Source organism: Staurois parvus, unplaced genomic scaffold, assembly GCF_062004578.1.
Source record: "Staurois parvus isolate SC_StPar_1 unplaced genomic scaffold, SC_StPar_1.0 ptg000078l, whole genome shotgun sequence".
In the NCBI taxonomy this organism is placed as follows: domain Eukaryota; kingdom Metazoa; phylum Chordata; class Amphibia; order Anura; family Ranidae; genus Staurois; species Staurois parvus.
This window is the reverse complement of record NW_028317874.1, coordinates 3,798,385-3,817,813: the sequence shown is the minus strand read 5'-3', so window position 1 is coordinate 3,817,813 and position 19,429 is coordinate 3,798,385. Positions and strand designations below refer to the sequence as shown.

At 42.3% G+C, this 19,429-nt stretch overlaps 1 protein-coding gene across 1 annotated transcript in view; it reads left to right on the top strand.

Annotated features, from left to right (window-relative positions):
• The window catches only part of LOC149469230 (putative serine protease K12H4.7), a 93,215-nt gene that overhangs the window by 36,871 nt on the left and 36,915 nt on the right, over positions 1–19,429 (top strand). The window contains exon 6 of the mRNA XM_089669504.1: positions 18,598–18,799. Within this exon, the coding sequence (XP_089525630.1) occupies positions 18,598–18,799 (202 nt within the window). The remainder of the gene's footprint in view (positions 1–18,597; positions 18,800–19,429) is intronic.

Here is a 19,429-nt window from a genome sequence, read left to right as displayed (position 1 = left end):
CTGACTCTTCACAGCACAGTTTCCTCAGATTGCCAAGCTATTATAACCAAAAGTGGTATACACCAGATGTGGTGAGGCACCATTTGCATGTGAGTGTGCATTTGTATGATTTTTGATATGAAAATGTTATAAAGCTTTACGCATGTGGAGTTTTTTTATTGATGAGGTGAATTGGTGGTGAGATCTAACATCCCGAACGAGGTGGGAATTATAACTGATAATCCATCAAGTGATCTTCAGAGTCCATTGTGGGACCACAAGTGCAGTCAGACCAAAATATAGTATTATGTGAGGTCACACTGCTGGAGATGAGCAGACATCTGGTGAAGGATGCACATTTGTGTTTTGAAGCACTTGGTGATTATAGAAGGAAAACAGTGTCACTAAGAAGAAAACACATATGCATATTTTTTGGATATATATATTTTTTTACATTTTCTTTTGGACCTATTTTTTGTTTTTTTTAATTATATAAATATTTTTATTATTTTTTGTATTTTTATCACATTTGGTCTTCGCTAGAGTTTCCACTTGTAGCGCTGCATTGGTTCACTTTAATTGACTCAACTATGCATGAAATCCTAGAAACGGGTGCAGAAAAATTGCAGCAGGTGCTCTGGACTGATGAGTCAAAATTTGAAATATTTGGCTGTAGCAAAAGGCAGTTTGTTCGTGCATGGCTGGAGAAAAGTGCAGTAGAAGTGGTTTCATAGGCAGAAATAGAAGTGTTTCCAAAGGTGCTCTGGATGAAAGCTAAGAAAGAAGCAGTTACCTTGCAGAGCACCTACACTAACAAACTAAATTACAGTCCCTGGATAATTAAAAATCCCATTGACGCATATATAAAATGAGGATAACCTCAATGAAAACTGCAAAATCTCAAGAGGAAAATTAGGGGTCTTTGTGTTCCTGCTATGGGAAGGAATGTATTTGTTTGTGAGATGTTAGAATGAGAATGTTGAATATGACGTCTTTATTTCTCTGGAGTGCAACAGAAGGAAAAACTTTATTGACGGGAACATCTGTATGTAATCACACATTTGAGATAGTTGCTTGTTAGTTGTATAATAGACAAGATAATTGTTCTGAGTATGAGGAACCATGGATCATGCTTTCCTATTTAAACCAAGGTAGCAATGCACAACTTGTCAGAGAATAGAAGTCAATATTGTATTATCTGTTGTAAGTATTTCCACTTTCCCTTTGTCTACAGTTTTTTAAAATGGCTAAAAGAAAACAGAGGGACTCAATGTGTAAAATTTACTTATTGACCAGCTGAGTAATTTTGGGAAGAAATTACAAAACCCAGAGCAAACCAAAAACTGTTTTTCTCTTTACTCAAAACTCTACTCTGAAGCCCCTCACATATGTGACACCCTTGCATTTTTTTTAAAATCCTGCTACTACAGTAGCAGGGCAAAAGATCAGTCCAAGCTGCAGGCAAAAAAACATGGTCGATTTAATAAGCAGAGGTCGGTGCAGGTAGAAGGCAGAAACATGGTGGATAAACAAGGCAGACGGCAGGCAGAGGTATAGTCCATAAACAGGCCAGGGTCAGTGCAGGTGGAAGGCAGAAACATGGTGGATAAACAATGCAGACGGCAGGCAGAGGCATAGTCCATAAACAGGCCAGGGTCAGTGCAGGTGGAAGGCAGAAACGTGGTGATAAACAATGCAGGCAGAGGCATAGTCCATAAACAGGACAGGGTCAGTGCAGGTGGAAGGCAGAAACGTTGTGGATAAACAATGCATATGGCAGGCAGAGACATAGTCCATAAACAGGCCAGGGTCAGTGCAGGTGGAAGGCAGAAACGTGGTGATAAACAGGCCAGGGTGAGTGCAGGTGGAAGGCAGAAACGTGGTGATAAACAATGCAGGCAGAGGCATAGTCCATAAACAGGACAGGGTCCGTGCAGGTGGAAGGCAGAAACGTGGTGGATAAACAATGCAGGCAGAGGCATAGTCCATAAACAGGCCAGGGTGAGTGCAGGTGGAAGGCAGAAACATGGTGATAAACAATGCATACGGCAGGCAGAGGCATAATCCATAAACAGGACAGGGTCAGTGCAGGTGGAAGGCAGAAACGTGGTGATAAACAATGCATACGGCAGGCAGAGGCATAGTCCATAAACAGGACAGGGTCAGTGCAGGTGGAAGGCAGAAACGTGGTGGATAAACAATGCAGACGGCAGGCAGAGGCATAGTCAATAAACAGGCCAGGGTCAGTTAAGGTGGAAGGCAGTGGCATGGTTGATTGAGGCAGCAGGCAAATGATCAGCAGAGATACTGAAAACAGGGAACTGGCAGGCTGTTAGAAATATGAGCTAATATTTTAGTGATGTGTGAAAATGTTGGAAACAGTCTTCAATGCATAGGCACAGTTGAGAGGGACATTGGGGACAATGAAAACTGGTGTCTTTTCTAACGACCCCATCTTTTTTGGTGTCTCTGACCTTCTGCTGGTGAAATACTCTCAGGGAAATGGCGCTTATGAAGTCTGCTCACAGAACCAGAGCAAATGTTTTGTGGGAGGGATTCTTGCTAGTAGATAAGGGACGTGACAATTTCTTCAATAAATTTGAGGAAGGTGGTGGGTCTTTCTGTGGAATTGGTGTAGGTAACATATGCATTATAAATGGCCAAATTAATAAGATAAATTGCAACTTTTTATACCAGAAAAGGGACCTTCTTGTTGCTAAATAGGGCTGTAGCATCTGATCGTTATAATCTTGGATGCATGCAGGCTTTTGAATGGGACTGTCTTCCAGGTATTTCCAGGTGTCATTGTGGATGGTGGGCAGGACGTAAACATCTCTGTATCCCAGTGTTGAGACCCCTACTTTTGAACATATTTCTAATATTCTATATATTCTAAATTCTATATATATATATATATATATATATATAGAGTATGGGATTAAAAGTAACATTTCAGTGTTTGTAGATGACACCAAGCTAAACAGTGGAATAATGTCCTTACAGGATATTTCTAACTTACAAGCCAACCTCAATGCACTATTTAATTGGGTAACTATGTGGCAAATGAGTTTTAATGTTGATAAATGTAAAATTATGCACTTGGAGGTTAGGAATATACATGCATCATACATACTAGGGGGGTACAACTGGGGGAATCAATGGTGAAGGATCTGGGTGTTGTGGTAGATCGTAAGCTTAAAGTGTTACTAAACCCAGGACCCTGCATTCATTATATCTGGTCTCCCACAGTACACAGAACATGGAAATGCAATTATTTTAGTAAATATAAACTGCTAAAATACCCTTTTTCTCATCAAAGGTTAGAGCAGTCTTGTGATTTCTATCAGTGTTCAGCAGAGCACTTGTTAAAGCTTGTAGGAGTTTTTAATCTCCCCTGATTGTCCTATGAGGATGCATAACCCCTGACCCTTTGTCTGCACAGCGCTGAATGGCCCTGTGCTGATCAAACACACCCTCCCAAGGAAAAAAACTCTAGCAATACACACCAAACTAAGCATGTGCAGCTTGCCCCCAAAGGTCTGTTCTATCAGCAGATGGATTGGGGACAGTAGAAAAAGGGGAAGATCAGAGAATACAGGATCAAACTGCCTTTTTATACAATGCAGAGGATTAACCCCAAAGGGGCCACAGTGAGTATAACGAGCATGCTTTACTGCACATACAGACTGATTTTACTGTTGTGGGTTTAGTAACACTTTAATAATGACATGCAATGACAAGCTGTGGTTTCCAAAGGGAGCAAAATCCTTTCTTGTAGTAAGAGAGGTATGGACTGCAGAAAAAAGAGAGATGATATAAAACCCCTGTACAAATCTTTAGTAAGACCTCTGGAATATGCAGTTCAGTTTTGGGCACCAATTGAGAAAGTGTAGAGAAGGGCAACCAAACTGATACGAGGCATGGAGGAGCTCAGCTATGAGGAAAGATTAGAGGAACTGAATTTATTCTCTCTTGAGAAGAGGAAATTAAGGGGGGATATGATCAACATATATAAATACATCAGTGGTTCATATAGTGAACTCAGTGTAGAGTTATTCACTTTTAAGGTCATCACAAAGGACAAGGGGGCACTCTTCAAGTCTGGAGGAAAAGAGATTTAATCTCCAAATATGGAAAGGATTCTTCACAGTAAGAGCTGTGAAAATGTGGAACAGACTCCCTCAAGAGCTGGTTCTGGCCAGCTCAGTTGATTGTTTGTTTTAAAATAGGCCCAGATTCTGTCCTAAACAGGGCGGACTGACCATTTGGGAACTCTGGCACTGCCCGAGGGCCTGGGGTCAGTAGGGGGCCCCATGAGATGCCCCTGGTACCTTTTCATAGGCTTTTTTGAATGTGGTTTGAGTTTGGGCAAGGGCACAGGGACCCCATGATCCCCTGTTGCCCAGGGGCCCCATGAGTTGTCAGTCCACCCCTGGTCCTAAATGTACACAAGATAACTAGATACTAATGTTTATTGGTAAAGATGATCCAGGGAATATCCAATTTGCCTCTCGGGGGATCAGGAAGGAATTTTTCCCCTGCTGGAGCAAATTTGAATCAAGCTTTATTTGGGGCTTTTTGCCTTCCTCTGGATCAACTGTGTGTATAGGATTGTGTATAAAGGATTGTATAATTTTTTTTCCCCTTTTTTATTAGTTGAACTATATGGACTTGTGTCTTTTTTTTTTTTTCAACCAGACTAACTATGTAACTAATTTATAGCCCACAGCATTTGAAGTCCTTAAAATACAACAAAATCTTAAAAGAAAAAAACTCTATGCTCACCCAGGCGCCTACTTAACTTTTCCTAACAATGGTATCCTCCTGTGTTTACAGCCTCATTGCTGATATCTCCTCCTGCATGGGCACAGAAATCTCCTATAGACTTTACGTTTTAGAAGAACTCATGGCCTGTTCACACCAGATTGTGGTTGGGGAAACCTATCTTCCATACGCTTTTCCCACATCGCTTTCCAAGTGCACAGTACCATTCGATCTAGGTGCAGAGAGTTTTTAAAAGTATTGCATGCACGGTTTTCAGTGCATTCCAGTGCAATTTTAGCTCATTCAAGGGAAAGGGCTGAAAATCACATTACATGGAATTGCACAGAAACACTGTGCGTGTTCCTGTGCGATTCTGGTGTGAACTGTCGCCTACTGTACAGGCCAGGAAAGCACAGGAGAAGATCAAAGCAGCAATGCTGTAAACACCTGGCACCTATAGGGACCTGAGGTGGGTGTCTTAAGATTTGATAGGGGAGCTGGGGGGGGGGGGGGGGTAGACTTGTGTTTTGTGTTTTTTTTTCCTTTTACTTGGTCAAGTTTGAACCAATATAAGTTTTAAATATTCCACACCTGTGGGAAGGCTGTGGAAGCAGAGAATATCTGTAGTAGTTGGCACTATTACACTATTACAGTAATCACCGCGGTTTTCTTGGCCCTGTGACGAATGGCTTCTTGTCTGTATTGTGTAGATGGGGGGGGGGGGGTGCTCGCTTAGCACCCCTGCTGTTCACAGGATGACTTTCAATTAAATATTCCCTGATTGTGAAGTTGTCGTCCATTTCTCCACCAGGATAACTAGGTTTGGTTCAAGACTGGTTTGGCAAACTTTATTGAAGTTCAGGTGCTGAGTATTCACCCCACTGTAGCCAATGAGGGCTGAATGTTAAAACCAGTAATGGGTATTTTTTAGGCAAATGGGAAAGGAATTGGATGATGCCATGGGGACTATTCACTGCACTGGAAAACAATGAAAACATAAAAAAAAATATTTTGGCCAGGAGCAGCTATTTTATTAATGCTTTTAAAGTGGTTGTAAACTTCCAGGGGACTACATGTAATTTCTGTCTGCTTCTACACTCCTCTGCTGACTGCATAAGTAACTCTTAACAAGTTTTAATGATACCAAGAGGTAAAAAGATGACAGGGGAGGAAGCATCAGCATACAACCTGTGATTGACAGCCTCAGCTCTGTTCCTGTGTGCTGTGTGAAGGGGGTTCTCCTCACTGAGATCTGTAACTTCAGCTCCCCCTCAATGATTTCTGAAAGCTCAAACAAGCTTTATACATTCTCCACTTTGAGCAGAAAAAAGAATACTGCAGATAAACAGGTACAACTTATGTAGGAGGATTTGTTTCATATCTATGTATCAGCTGAGGCTAGTCACTTCATTGGGTATATGTAAGGGTTTACATCCATTTTAAGTGAAACATTCAAAATATTAAATTCGTTAAAATAACATGCCTGAAAGATGCTCTTAACCTGCCTGTGAAGTGGCACATCTGTACAATTGTATACTTTCTACAGCAAAACTTACAATTACAGAGAATAAAAATGCAATTTAACTTGCCAGTAAATGACAGCTCCCAGCTGATTATCATGTACAGTGGATATAAAAAGTCTACACAACCCTGTTAAAATGTCAGGTTTCTGTGAAGTAAAAACATTAGACAAAGATAAATCATTTCAGAACTGTTTCCACCTTTAATGTGACCTATAAACTGTACAACTCAATTGAAAAACAAACTGAAATCTTTTTTTGGGGGGACGTAAACATAAAAAGCTAACATAATGTGGGATGTAGCTGTGTTCAGAATTAAGCAATCACATTCAAAATCATGTTAGATAGGATTCAGTACACACCTGCCATCATTTAAAGTGCCTCTGATTAGCCCCAAATAAAGTTCAGCTATTCTAGTAGGTCCTTCCTGACATTTTCTTAGCCGCATCCTACAGCAAAAGCCATGGTCCGCAGAGAGCTTCCAAAGCATCAGAGGGATCTCATTGTTAAAAGGTATCAGTCAGGAAATGGGTACAAAAGAATTTCCAAGGCATTAGATATACCATAGAACACAGTGTAGACAGTCATCATCAAGTAGAGAAAATATGGTGCAACAGTGACTTTACCAAGAACTGGACGTCCCTCCAAAATTGCTGAAAAGACGAGAAGAAAACTGGTCTGGGAGGCTGCAAAGAGGCCTACAGAAACATTAAAGGAAGTACAGGAATATCTGTCAAGTACTGGCTGTGTGGTACATGTGACAACAATCTCCCGTATTCTTCATATGTCTGGGCTATGGGGTAGAGTGGCAAGACGGAAGCCTTTTCTTACAAAGAAAAACATCCAAGCCTGGCTACATTTTGCACAAACACATCTGAAGTCTCCCAAAAGCATGTGGGAAAATGGTGTTATGGTCTGATGAAACCAAGATTGAACTTTTTGGCCATAATTTCAAAAGATATGTTTTTGGCACAAAAACAACACTGAACATCACCAAAAGGACACCATACCCACAGTGAAGCATGTGGATGCAGCATCATGCTTTGGGGCTGCTTTTCTTCAGCTGGAACTGGGGCCTTCATCAAGGTAGAGGGAATTATGAACAGTTCCAAATACCAGTCAATATTGGCACAAAACCTTCAGGGGAAGAGGAACTTCATCTTTCTGCATGACAATGATCCAAAGCATACATCCAAATCAACAAAGCAATGGCTTCACCAGAAGAAGATTGAAGTTTTGGAATGGCCCAGCCAGAGCCCAGACCTGAATCTGACCGAAAATCTGTGGGGTGATCTGAAGAGGGCTGTGCGCAGGAGATGCCCTCGCAATCTGACAGATTTGGAGTGTTTTTGCAAGGAAGAGTGGGCAAATATTGCCAAGTCAAGATGTGCCATACTGATAGACTCATACCCAAAAAGACTGAGTGCTGGGATCCCATCAAAAGGTGCTTCAACAAAGAATTAGTGTAAAGGTGTGCACACTTATGCAACCATATTATTTTAGTCTTTTATTTTTACTTCCCTCCACCTAAAAGATTTCAGTTTGTTGTTCAACTGAGTTGTCGAGTTTATAGGTCACATTAAAGGTGGGAAAAGTTCTGAAATTATTTATCTTTGTCTCCTTTTTTTACATCACAGAGACCTGATATTTTAACAGGGGTGTGTAGACTTGTTATACCCACTGTATGACTGCCAAGGGAGACCCAAAGCAAATAAAAAAATTAGTGTGGGGTCCCCAGAAATTGACTGACTGAAAGAAAATATATACTAAATCACTATGTGAAATCTAGCACTATTTTCCAGATAATATGCATGTTTTATTTGAAAAGGAAATTAATAGTATCTTTTCAGCTAGGCTGTCCTTCTTTTTTTTTTTTTTTTTTTCTTTTTTTTACTATGTGACTTCCTTGTATTACAAATCGTTCATTCTCCGATTGCAACATTAAGGAGTGTTAGGTTTCCTAAGCTTCTGGAACTCTTTCCAAGCTCCTCTGACTTTTAAATTGATCATATGTTTGATGTTCGCATTTCTTATTTCCAGACAGAACATTGTGGTTTTCTGTTCCTTCCAACAGTTTATCCTAGCATAAAATGAAATGTTTTTTCCCATGTTAAGGAGGAGAAAAGCCAAATTTGTACTGTTTGTGTTTGTGTTGGATTGAATGGTGTGTTCAATGACATGAAGCCTCTTAAAATCTGCATGGGTGGAAGATTAAGGTCTTTAGTTTATAAAATCTGATCTGCTCTTAACCATCCAACATTGTCTGTGAAATGTTGTGAAACTTCCCTAATCTCAATGAAATCTAGGTTAAAAGTGGATGAATTAAGTAGTATAATATTTAGGTCACTCATGGGATCAACATTATCATAATATTTAACATTTCATTTTCATAAAACAACTTGTGTTCTTTCCCAGAAGACCGGGTAATTAGTTGTTCATCATGGTGTTGTAACAAAATTTGTTTCTACAGTGTTATATTTTCTTCATATATTTTCTATTACATTGATATCGGCAGGAAAGAAAGCAAGAGAAACTTTCTCCTCTATGTAGCGGCGGGTGTAAACAGACGTGTTTGTTTACACCAGCTTACATCTTGTCAGGAGCCGCCGCGGGATGTGGCTCAGCGCAGGCGCAGTATGCCGATTCGCACTGACGTGCGGGCACTAGGTCCTGGGCGGCTGCGACAACGGCGGAACTCGCGCATGTGCACTCAGGACCGCGGGCACGCCCCTGGAATGGCCAGTACCTACGGACAAAAAGGGCGTGCAACGCTTCATTGGGTTCGCTTACTTCTACAGGAAGTTCATTAAAAACTTCTCGGGTCTTGTATCTCCCATTACCCAGCTTACCAAGCAGGGGGTCCATTTCCGGTGGACACCCGAGGTTCAAGCCGCATTTGAGGCCCTTAAGGAACTATTTACTACAGCCCCTATTCTCAGCCACCCAGATTCCTCTCTGCCATACATTTTGGAAGTCGATGCCTCTGAGAACGCAGTGGGGGCAATCCTGTCCCAGAGGAAGGGTACCAAGGAGCTGATGCACCCCGTGGCGTTCTTTTCATGGAAGCTTACATTGGCAGAAAGGAATTATGACATAGGGGACCGGGAGCTCTTGGCTATCAAGACAGCGCTGGTAGAATGGAGGTATCTGCTAGAGGGGGCTACGCACCCCATCTTGATATTCACAGATCACAAAAACCTAGAGTACTTGAGGACAGCCAAGTGCCTGAGACCACGCCAAGCCAGATGGGCACTTTTTTTCTCCAGATTCGTGTTTCATATCACGTATAGACCTGTGTCCAAGAACACGAAGCCCGACGCCCTTTCGCGCATGTTCGAGGATCCGGAAGAAGACCCGAAACCAGATACTATCCTGTCCTCGGGAAACTTCCTTGCCCTCCAAACTGAGCTCCAGGTTACAGACTGCATCCATTGGAATGCCATACCCACCCGGGGTCTCTCTACAGAGCAAGGAGGGTCTTCTTTGGAAAGAAGGACAGATCGCGGTACCCGAGGAGGCCCGTACCTTAGTCCTGGGATACTGCCATGACCATCCACTGGCAGGTCATTTTGGAATCGCTAAGACTCAAGAATTGCTCCAGCGCACATTCTGGTGGCCAAGCATGATCAAAGATTGTGAACGATATGTAAAAACTTGTGCCACTTGTCAAAGGAAAAAACCCCCCAGAAGGAAGGCCTGGGATTTACTACGACCATTGCCCATAGCGGACCGACCGTGGCAGATGATTTCTATGGATTTTATAGTGGAACTCCCACCTTCACAAGACCACTCAGCAATCTTTGTAATTATAGATCGCCTGTCGAAAATGGCCCATTTCTTACCATTGAGAGGCACGCCCTCGGCTCTGGAAACCGCACAAATTTTTATAAAGGAAGTAGTAAGGCTTCATGGGATCCCAGAAGACATTGTCTCAGACTGGGGGGTTCAGTTTATGTCGAAGTTCTGGAAGGCATTATGCGAGGTCTTAGGAATCAGACTGTCATTCTCGTCCGCATACCACCCTCAGACAAAAGGGCAAACGGAAAGGACGAACCAGACGTTGGAACAGTACCTAAGATGCTATACGTCTTTTCTCCAGGACGATTGGCTGGCGCTCCTGCCACTAGCCGAATTTGCATACAATAACGCAAGTCATTCTGCTACGGGGCAATCCCCATTTTTTTCAAATTACGGGTTTCAGCCCACGTTTTTGCCGGGCCTAATTTCAGAAAGCTCAGTTCCTGCTACACAGGATATGCTGGATTTTTTTTCCGCTAACAACAAGATGCTACAAGAAGCAATTGCGAAGGCCCAGGAAGACAGTAAAAGGGTGTTCGACAAAAGAAGAAGAGGCAAACTGATCCTGCAACCAGGGGATCAGGTCTGGTTAGCGATGACAAATTTGAAGATGTCATGCCCTTCTAAGAAACTGGGACCGAAGTTTGTAGGACCATTCCAGGTGAAACGGAAAATCAATGAAGTGGCATATGAACTCACACTTCCGGAAACTTTTAAGATTCACCCAGTCTTCCACGTGTTGCTACTAAAGCCAGCAACGCCAGATCCTTTCCCGGATCGGAGGTCCAGACCCCCGGAAGCGGTAACCATTGATGAAAAAGAGGAATTTGAGGTGGATGCAATCTTGGATTGCAGGAAGAGAGGTGGCCAGACACAGTTCCTGATTAAATGGAAGGGTTATGGTCCTGAGGCGAACTCATGGGAACCAGCCCAAAATGTTCATGCCCCCAGACTTGTCCGGGAGTTTTATCGCAACCACCCATGGAGGAGAGATCAGTTGGACACCTGTAGATTGCCCGTGGGGGAGGCAATGTCAGGAGCCACCATGGCGTGTGGCTCGGCGCAGTGGCTGACACTGGTTGCCGTATGGTCTTATCTGCCTTTTTCTGCTCCTGTTATCTGTTAATTGATTGTTGCCGACCCTGCTTGATCCTGACCCTGCTGCCTTCTCCTGCCCTGACCCCTGGCTTGTCTGACCTCTCTTTGGATACCCCCATTGGATCTGACCTCCTGTTACTGACCCGGCGAGTGACCCGACTATTCTGTGTCTGCTGCCTTGTACCGCGCTGTCCCCACGGTTACCGACCCAGCCTGTCTGACCACGCTTCTGCTCAGCCATCCATCCGTCCTGCACGGACCCATCCACCTCTTCACGTCAGGCTCTTCTCCAGAATATACCTCTGGCGTATCCCTCTACCACGGGTGGGTGTACTCAGGGGCCGCGACCTGGTCTCTGTCTGCTCCAAGTCCATCCCCACCATCAGGGGTCCTGGGGAATCCTATTCCGTGGGTTGCTAGAGGTACTGCCAGGCGGTGCATTACACATCCCATCCAGTTTGTTAAAAACAGACAGATGGGGGATCTATTCCCCTCTGTCTGTGCGGGGTTGGATGGCAGTCGGCTGTAAATAAACGTGCAGTCCATTTACATACAATTGCCCATAGAGGAGAACAAGCTGTGTCTGTGTCCGCTCTGCATAAACTGAGCAGACATGGACCAGTCATCCCCCTGATCAGTGGGGGATTAGCGGACAGATCCCTCTAGCAACCAATAGTTTTGACAGTAAAGAGGGAAAGGGGTATGATACAAGGGGTGCCAACATCCCTAAAAGATACAATGGGGAAGTTCTCTTGTTGGTGGGACTTTAACGGCACAATTCTCTTATACGATAAACTGAACAATTCAAAAGTCCCTTTTATGTTGTATACAAACGACAATATGTCATCAAGTGAGGGAAAAAAAATTTATGTCAGTGATGGCGTAATCGCATGCTCACTTGACAGATCTTTATCAAATGCAAATGAATTTTCAAACGTTTTTCTAGTCATCTATGGTCACCTTGAGACATGTTGGGAGACGACCTTGACTGCCCCTGCCTAGATACAGTGAGGAAGTGTGTGTAGCAATCTAGGCATGGGAAGTATGCTATTTTAAGGATTATCAGGTGGAAATAAAGAAAGATTAGCCGAAAAATAAAACTAATGCATCCAACTTATCTAAGGACTGGTAAGCTACAATATATTATTTTTTTTCCTTATTGGGTTTAGATTGACACTGAAAATCTAGCACGTTTTAAAATTTTCATGTGTGCTTAGGTGCTTGGCTTTGTTACAGCAGCTACGTGCGTGAATCAAATGCTGTATGGCAAATTATTTTGATTAGTGCATTGAACACTTTTGTTACATGTGAGCAGTTAAGTCTAAAAGACTTTTAGCAGTTGGTTGTGTGCACATTTTAGTGGACAGAAGCTGCTTGTATAGGGCAGGTTGGGACTAAAGCTAGCGATGTATGGCTCAAATTAGCTGTTGTATCAGCTAGACCAAGAACTGTGAGAAGCCCATTTGGAACCATATAGCTCCACAAAAGTTGACTGAAAAAACTGAAGAAATTTCATGGAAAAATATTGGCTGAACAGGGGCTGCATATGATCAAATGTAGTCACTGTTCGAACCCAGACAGCCAAAGGTGCTGCGGCAGCCTGAACACAATAGCCATAGCTATGGTAAGTCCAACAGATCTTGGATGGATGGATGTTTTGAAGCAGAATAATTCCAAGCACTGACATGTTATGCACAGTTACATTGGTCCAGCTTGGTCCCTACTTGCTTCTGGGTCCCTTGCTAAGTGCCCACCCTGATGCATTGTGAACACAGGAGGTTGGCTGCTCAGCACTGCTGAGCTTTACATATTCTAAATGAAAGCAATTAATTCCCTGATTAAATGAGGTGGGGAGCGTTAAATCACTGCCCTGCCTCTTATCCTTGTCCAATCAGAGAATGCTTTGCTTTCATTCAGAAAATGCAAATCATTATCTGAATGGCACCCATGCCATGCTGAGTAGTCACCCTCCTGTATATGCAAAGCAGGAGAGCAGCTACCTGGAGAAAGATTAGGAAGCAAGTGGAGATCCCTGATGTAGTGATGTCTGTTTCAGTGATTTCCATCTTCCGGCATTAGCCAGGTGTGTCATATACTGTATATAGTTACATTAGTCCTAGTTGGACTGGAGTAACTATGTATAACATCCCGATGCCTGGAATTATTCTTTAAACTCGGCTATTCATTTTTCAGACTGAAAATTCACTAGGATCCCATGCACAAGCTTATTATTGCCCAAAAACCTTGTTTTTTGATTGACATTTCTAGGTTCTCACAAGCAGGTACAGCCAATTCTAAGTTATCAAGAAATTTCACTCTATGGGGTTTACTTACTAAAGCTGGAGAGTGCAAAGTCAGGCTCACTTCTGCATAGGAACCAGCTTCCAGGTTTTATTGCCAAATCTTAATTGAACAAGCTGAAGTTACAAGCTGATTGGCTACCATGCACAGCTACAACATATTCTGAGTGCCTCAATTTTAATAAATTTCCCTCTATAAGTGAACGTCTGGGCCACTGGAAGACTCAAATTATAGTGTGATGATATAAGCAAACTATATACACGATTATAATGGTTGGCACCAAAAATGGGCAGCACAGTGGCTAAATGGTTAGCACTTCCGCCTGGCAGTACTAGGGTCATTGGTTCGAATCCCAGCCACAGCACCTCCTGCCTGGAATTTGCATGTTCTCCCTGTGCCTGCGTGGGTTTTCTCCAGGTAATCCGGTTGCTCCAAAGACCTGCTGGTAGGTGAATTGGCTCCTGCCTAAATTGGCCCTAGTATGTGTATGTATGAATGTGAGTTAGGGACCTTAGATTGTATGCCCCTTGAGGGTTAGGGACTGATGTGAATGTACAATATACAGTCAGGTCCATAAATATTGGGACATCGACACAATTCTAACATTTTTGGCTCTATACACCACCACAATGGATTTGAAATGAAACGAACAAGATGTGCTTTAACTGCAGACTGTCAGCTTTAATTTGAGGGTATTTACATCCAAATCAGGTGAACGGTGTAGGAATTACAACAGTTTGCATATGTGCCTCCCACTTATTAAGGGACCAAAAGTAATGGGACAATTGGCTTCTCAGCTGTTCCATGGCCAGGTGTGTTATTCCCTCATTATCCCAATTACAATGGGCAGATAAAAGGTCCAGAGTTAATTTCAAGTGTGCTATTTGCATTTGGAATCTGTTGCTGTCAACTCTCAAGATGAGATCCAAAGAGCTGTCACTATCAGTGAAGCAAGCTATCATTAGGCTGAAAAAACAAAACAAACCCACCAGAGAGATAGCAAAAACATTAGGCGTGGCCAAAACAACTGTTTGGAACATTCTTAAAAAGAACGAACGCACCGGTGAGCTCAGCAACACCGAAAGACCACGGAAAATAACTGTGGTGGATGACTGAAGAATTCTTTCCCTGGTGAAGAAAAACACCCTTCACAACAGTTGGCCAGATCAAGAACACTCTCCAGGAGGTAGGTGTATGTGTGTCAAAGTCAACAATCAAGAGAACACTTCACCAGAGTGAATACAGAGCGTTCACCACAAGATGTAAACCATTGGTGAGCCTCAAAAACAGGAAGGCCAGATTAGAGTTTGCCAAACGACATCTAAAAAAGCCTTCACAGTTCTGGAACAACATCCTATGGACAGATGAAACCAATTCAACTTGTACCAGAGTGATGGGAAGAGAAGAGTATGGAGAAGGAAAGGAACTGCTCATGATCCTAAGCATACCACCTCATCAGTGAAGCATGGTGGTAGTAGTGTCATGGCGTGGGCATGTATGGCTGCCAATGGAACTGGTTCTCTTGAATTTATTGATGATGTGACTGCTGACAAAAGCAGCAGGATGAATTCTGAAGTGTTTCGGGCAATATTATCTGCTCATATTCAGCCAAATGCTTCACAACTCATTGGACGCCGCTTCACAGTGCAGATGGACAATGACCCAAAGCATACTGCAAAAGCAACCAAAGAGTTTTTTAAGGGAAAGAAGTGGAATGTTATGCAATGGCTAAGTCAATCACCTTATCTGAATCCCTTTGAGCATGCATTTCACTTGCTGAAGACAAAACTGAAGGGAAAATGCCCCAAGAACAAGCAGGAACTGAAGATAGTTGCAGGAGAGGCCTGGCAGAGCATCACCAGGGATGAAACCCAGCATCTGGTGATGTCTATGTGTTCCAGACTTCAGGCTGTAATTGACCGCAAATGATTTGCAACCAAGTATTAAAAAGTGAAAGTTTGATTTATGATTAATATTTTGTCCCATTACTTTTGGTCCCTTAATAAGTGGGAGGCACATATGCAAACTGTTGCAATTCCTACACCGTTCACCTGATTTTTATGTAAATACACTCAAATTAAAGCTGACAGTCTGCAGTTAAAGCGCATCTTGTTCATTTCATTTCAAATCCATTGTGGTGGTGTATAGAGCCAAAAATGTTAGAATTGTGTCGATGTCCCAATATTTATGGACCTGACTGTATATGAAAAGCGCTGCGTAAATTGACAACGCTATATAAGTACCTGAAATAAATAAATAAAAAATCAGGCCACACACAGCCCATTCTGTGCAGTTTAATGGCCTGTTTGGATGATAGAGCAAAGGTTTGGTAATGCAGAAAGATTACCAAGAGAGCAATAAGACATTAGAGGCCTAAAGTACTCCTTTACACAATTTTTTTTAAAAACTTGTTAGAATATAGCTTTTCGGTGGGACTGATACTTCCCTTTTTCAACATTACTACTGGTTGGCACAGTTGCAGACCACAGTGTGGTGTCTTGCAGGTTTTCAGGCCATACAGACTCTTTACTGTCTGTTGTTATTGTTTTAGCTATATGCTCATCTAGGGCCACCCATACTGTACCGTTAGCTAGATACACTGAAACAGTCCTTTAAAACCAGGGGTTCTATATATAGAAAAAAAAAATCTCTTGTGGTTTTCCACCCTTTTCTGCAGAAACCTGTCCTGTTTTTTGTAGCCAACAGATAGGGGAGAGGAACAGCAGGAGACAACTACAGTGCAACCGTGAGATGTCTGGTAATGTTATCCTTATACAGTCAGGTCCATAAATATTGGGACATCAACACAATTCTAACATTTTTGGCTCTATACACCACCACAATGGATTTGAAATGAAACAAACAAGATCTGCTTTAACTGCTGACTGTCAGCTTTAATTTGAGGGTATTTACATCCAAATCAGGTGAACGGTGTAGGAATTACAACAATTTGCATCTGTTTTTTATTGATTCTCTGCTTCTATCTATTCTATAATAAAACTCTTTGTAAAATAATTGATTATTGATTTGATTGTTTTAGCACTGGAAAGGACAATGTGTTTAAAACAAACACATACATATCAAAAGGATTCTTTACATCACGCTAATCTCATTGTTCATTTAAAAGAAGTAAAGAGTATACATTCTCTTTTTAACCCTGGATGATATACAGTCAGGTCCATAAATATTGGGACATTGACACAATTCTAACAAAATGTTCCCGCAATGGGATATCATGAGAGGAGCGCAGAGTTTCAAAGGTGAGTATTCGAGTGGGAGATAGCATCGAATGTACATCATGGAAGCCATTTGCTTGCCACCAAGCAAACTGTCCAGGATTATCATGACCTGGGGGGAATAATGGGTTATGTAGCAAACATAGCAGCGGTAGGTGGGCAGAGATGAGGCCAGCGGAATATTTAATAGAATCCCAAAAAACGAAGCATCAGCGTCGGACTAAGGGATGAAGGTCGATGAGTAGAAGGAAGCCAGGGCAAAGAAGAGAGTGCTATCAGGTGGGAGTCCATCAAGTCTATAGAAGCCCACAAGGGAAAGTGGTGAGATGCATGGAGATGGGCTAAGGGGGCAATACTGGCCGCCAGATAGTAAGACTGAAGATTTGGGAAATATAACCCACCCGCAGTCTTACGAGCAAATAAAATTTGTTTACTAATTCTGGGTCGAGAAGAACTCCAAATGAAAGACAGGAGTTTTCGCTGATGAATATGCAATATATGCGAGGGAACAGGGACGGGTAAAACTCGAAACACATACAATAATTTGGGAAGATAAGTCATACGGATCGCATTGATTCTACTGAACCACGAAAGCTGATAGTGAGACCAGGAGGACAACAGCTCTGTCAGTTCATTAAAGACGGCGGGGAAATTAGCCCGGTAAAGTCTTTCATAAGTCGGGGTGAGCTTAATTCCTAAATATGGCAAGGCCGAGAGAAAAGGGAACAAATGTTTCAGAGTAGCCAAAAGTGATGGTGAGAGGGTAATTGACATAGCCTTAGATTTGGCAGGGTTGACATGGAGGCCTGAGAGAACTGCAAAGGAATCCAAAACCGCAAGTAAATTCGGCAAAGTAACCCCCGGGTTTGTGACCGACAACAATATATCGTCAGCGAACAGAGATAACTTATGCTGAGAACCAGCTACATCTATTCCCTTAATATCAGGATGCATACGAATGGCTTCTGCCAAAGGTTCCAAAGCCAAGATAAATAGTATGGGAGAAAGTGGGCACCCTTGTCTAGTTCCCCTGCCAATCGAGAATGTTCAGGACTCAAAACCATAATATTTGAGTTTTGCTTGAGGGGACGTATATAGTGAAGAGATCCAACGTAAGAACGAGGGACCAAAGCCAAAATGGTGAAGGACTGACATGAGATAAGTCCAGGACAAAGTGTCAAAGGCCTTGTTGACATCTAGTGATAGGAGCATCATATCAATTTTGCGAACATGAGCCAAATGTTGTAGCTGTAAAATGCGTCTGATGGCTAAATCAATAATCAATTCAATCAACACAGAGAGCATGTACTTGCTGAATGCAGATCTGGCTAAAAAAAAAAGTTTGTTGGACTTGTGTAGAGAGTCAACTGCTTCTCCACAGAGAAAGTAAGGGTCCTTCTATGTAGCATGGGACAGGCTTTTCTAAAGAAAATGAACTGTGAGAATTTGCACATATTTTTTGTTTTGATGAACCTGGAATGTATGTAGTGGATTTAAACTTCAGGTGGGCTCTAACAATTGTTGGTAAGCTCTCAGCCACACAGAGTAAATTGCTTTCAAAAAGTCAACCAACTCATAGACTTGTAATGTAAGAAGCAGTAAAGCCCAACCATTGTGTAGCTTTGCAATGTATGTACAATGTATGTAATGAGCAAGTATGGTTTCCTTTATGTACATTATTATTTCTCTACTATATTTGTTATGATAAAAATCAAAGTGTATATGCCAATAGCAACAAATCTGAACCTATCTTGCTGATATGACTGTGATTAAGTGACCCCTGATTTCAGTTGGTTGCTGAACTTTTTCATTGCTCTTTATATTGCTTTATTGAATAAACCTGTAAATGATAAAATAAATGTTTTTCTTTATGCCTTTTTTCCCTTTTTTTCTTTTCTTAGGGTGTGAAAACCACCAATATCACCATTCGGGATGTGTGTGACATTATGGCTAATGAGTCATGGGGCTCACCATATGACAGATATGCTGCAGTAATTCACACCATTATAAAAGCTGCACAGGAGAAATGTGTTGAAGCAAGTTATCTGTCATACATTCAAGACATGAGGGACTGCCATTGGGAAGGAGCTGCCTCTACTGGAGGTGAGGAGTTATTCCTGGACTCCTTTAGATCAGTGATACCTTTTTATATCATGCATCATTAATGCATCCCTGTAGTTGATATGAATTCACATGCTGTACTCATTTGATAAAACACATACATCTTGTTCAGACAGGAAAACAGCACTTTTTTGGCAAAGTTTTCAAAGCATTGTAGTAGCCACCACTTTAAGGTCTCACGCACACGGGGTGTGCATGAGATTTCAACAATTTGTATGGGCTGAAGGCATAGGTGCACTGTCCAGCTCTGACAGGCTGAAAACAGCTTAGGCTGGACAGGACTGGATGGTGCGCCAAGTGGTACTAACCCTTAGGGCAGTATGTATGTTAGCAGGTGCAGTTAGCTAGTCTGCCACTAGGTGGCTCTGTTCCTAATATAATCTGGTATAGCGAAAGTGGTAATTGGTTGCTAGGCCCCTTTTAGAGGAAACCTTCCTCTTGTGATGTAATGAGTGATGGTAATGCCCACATAAATACCAGGATGGGAGAAGCCTAGTAAGTTGGGGCATTGGAGCCAAACACCCCAGAGCTTTTCAAGTGTAGTCAGTTACTGCCAAGAGACCTTAACAGGTGATTTAGTTCAACACCCAGAAGGACCAGATGTAGTCATCC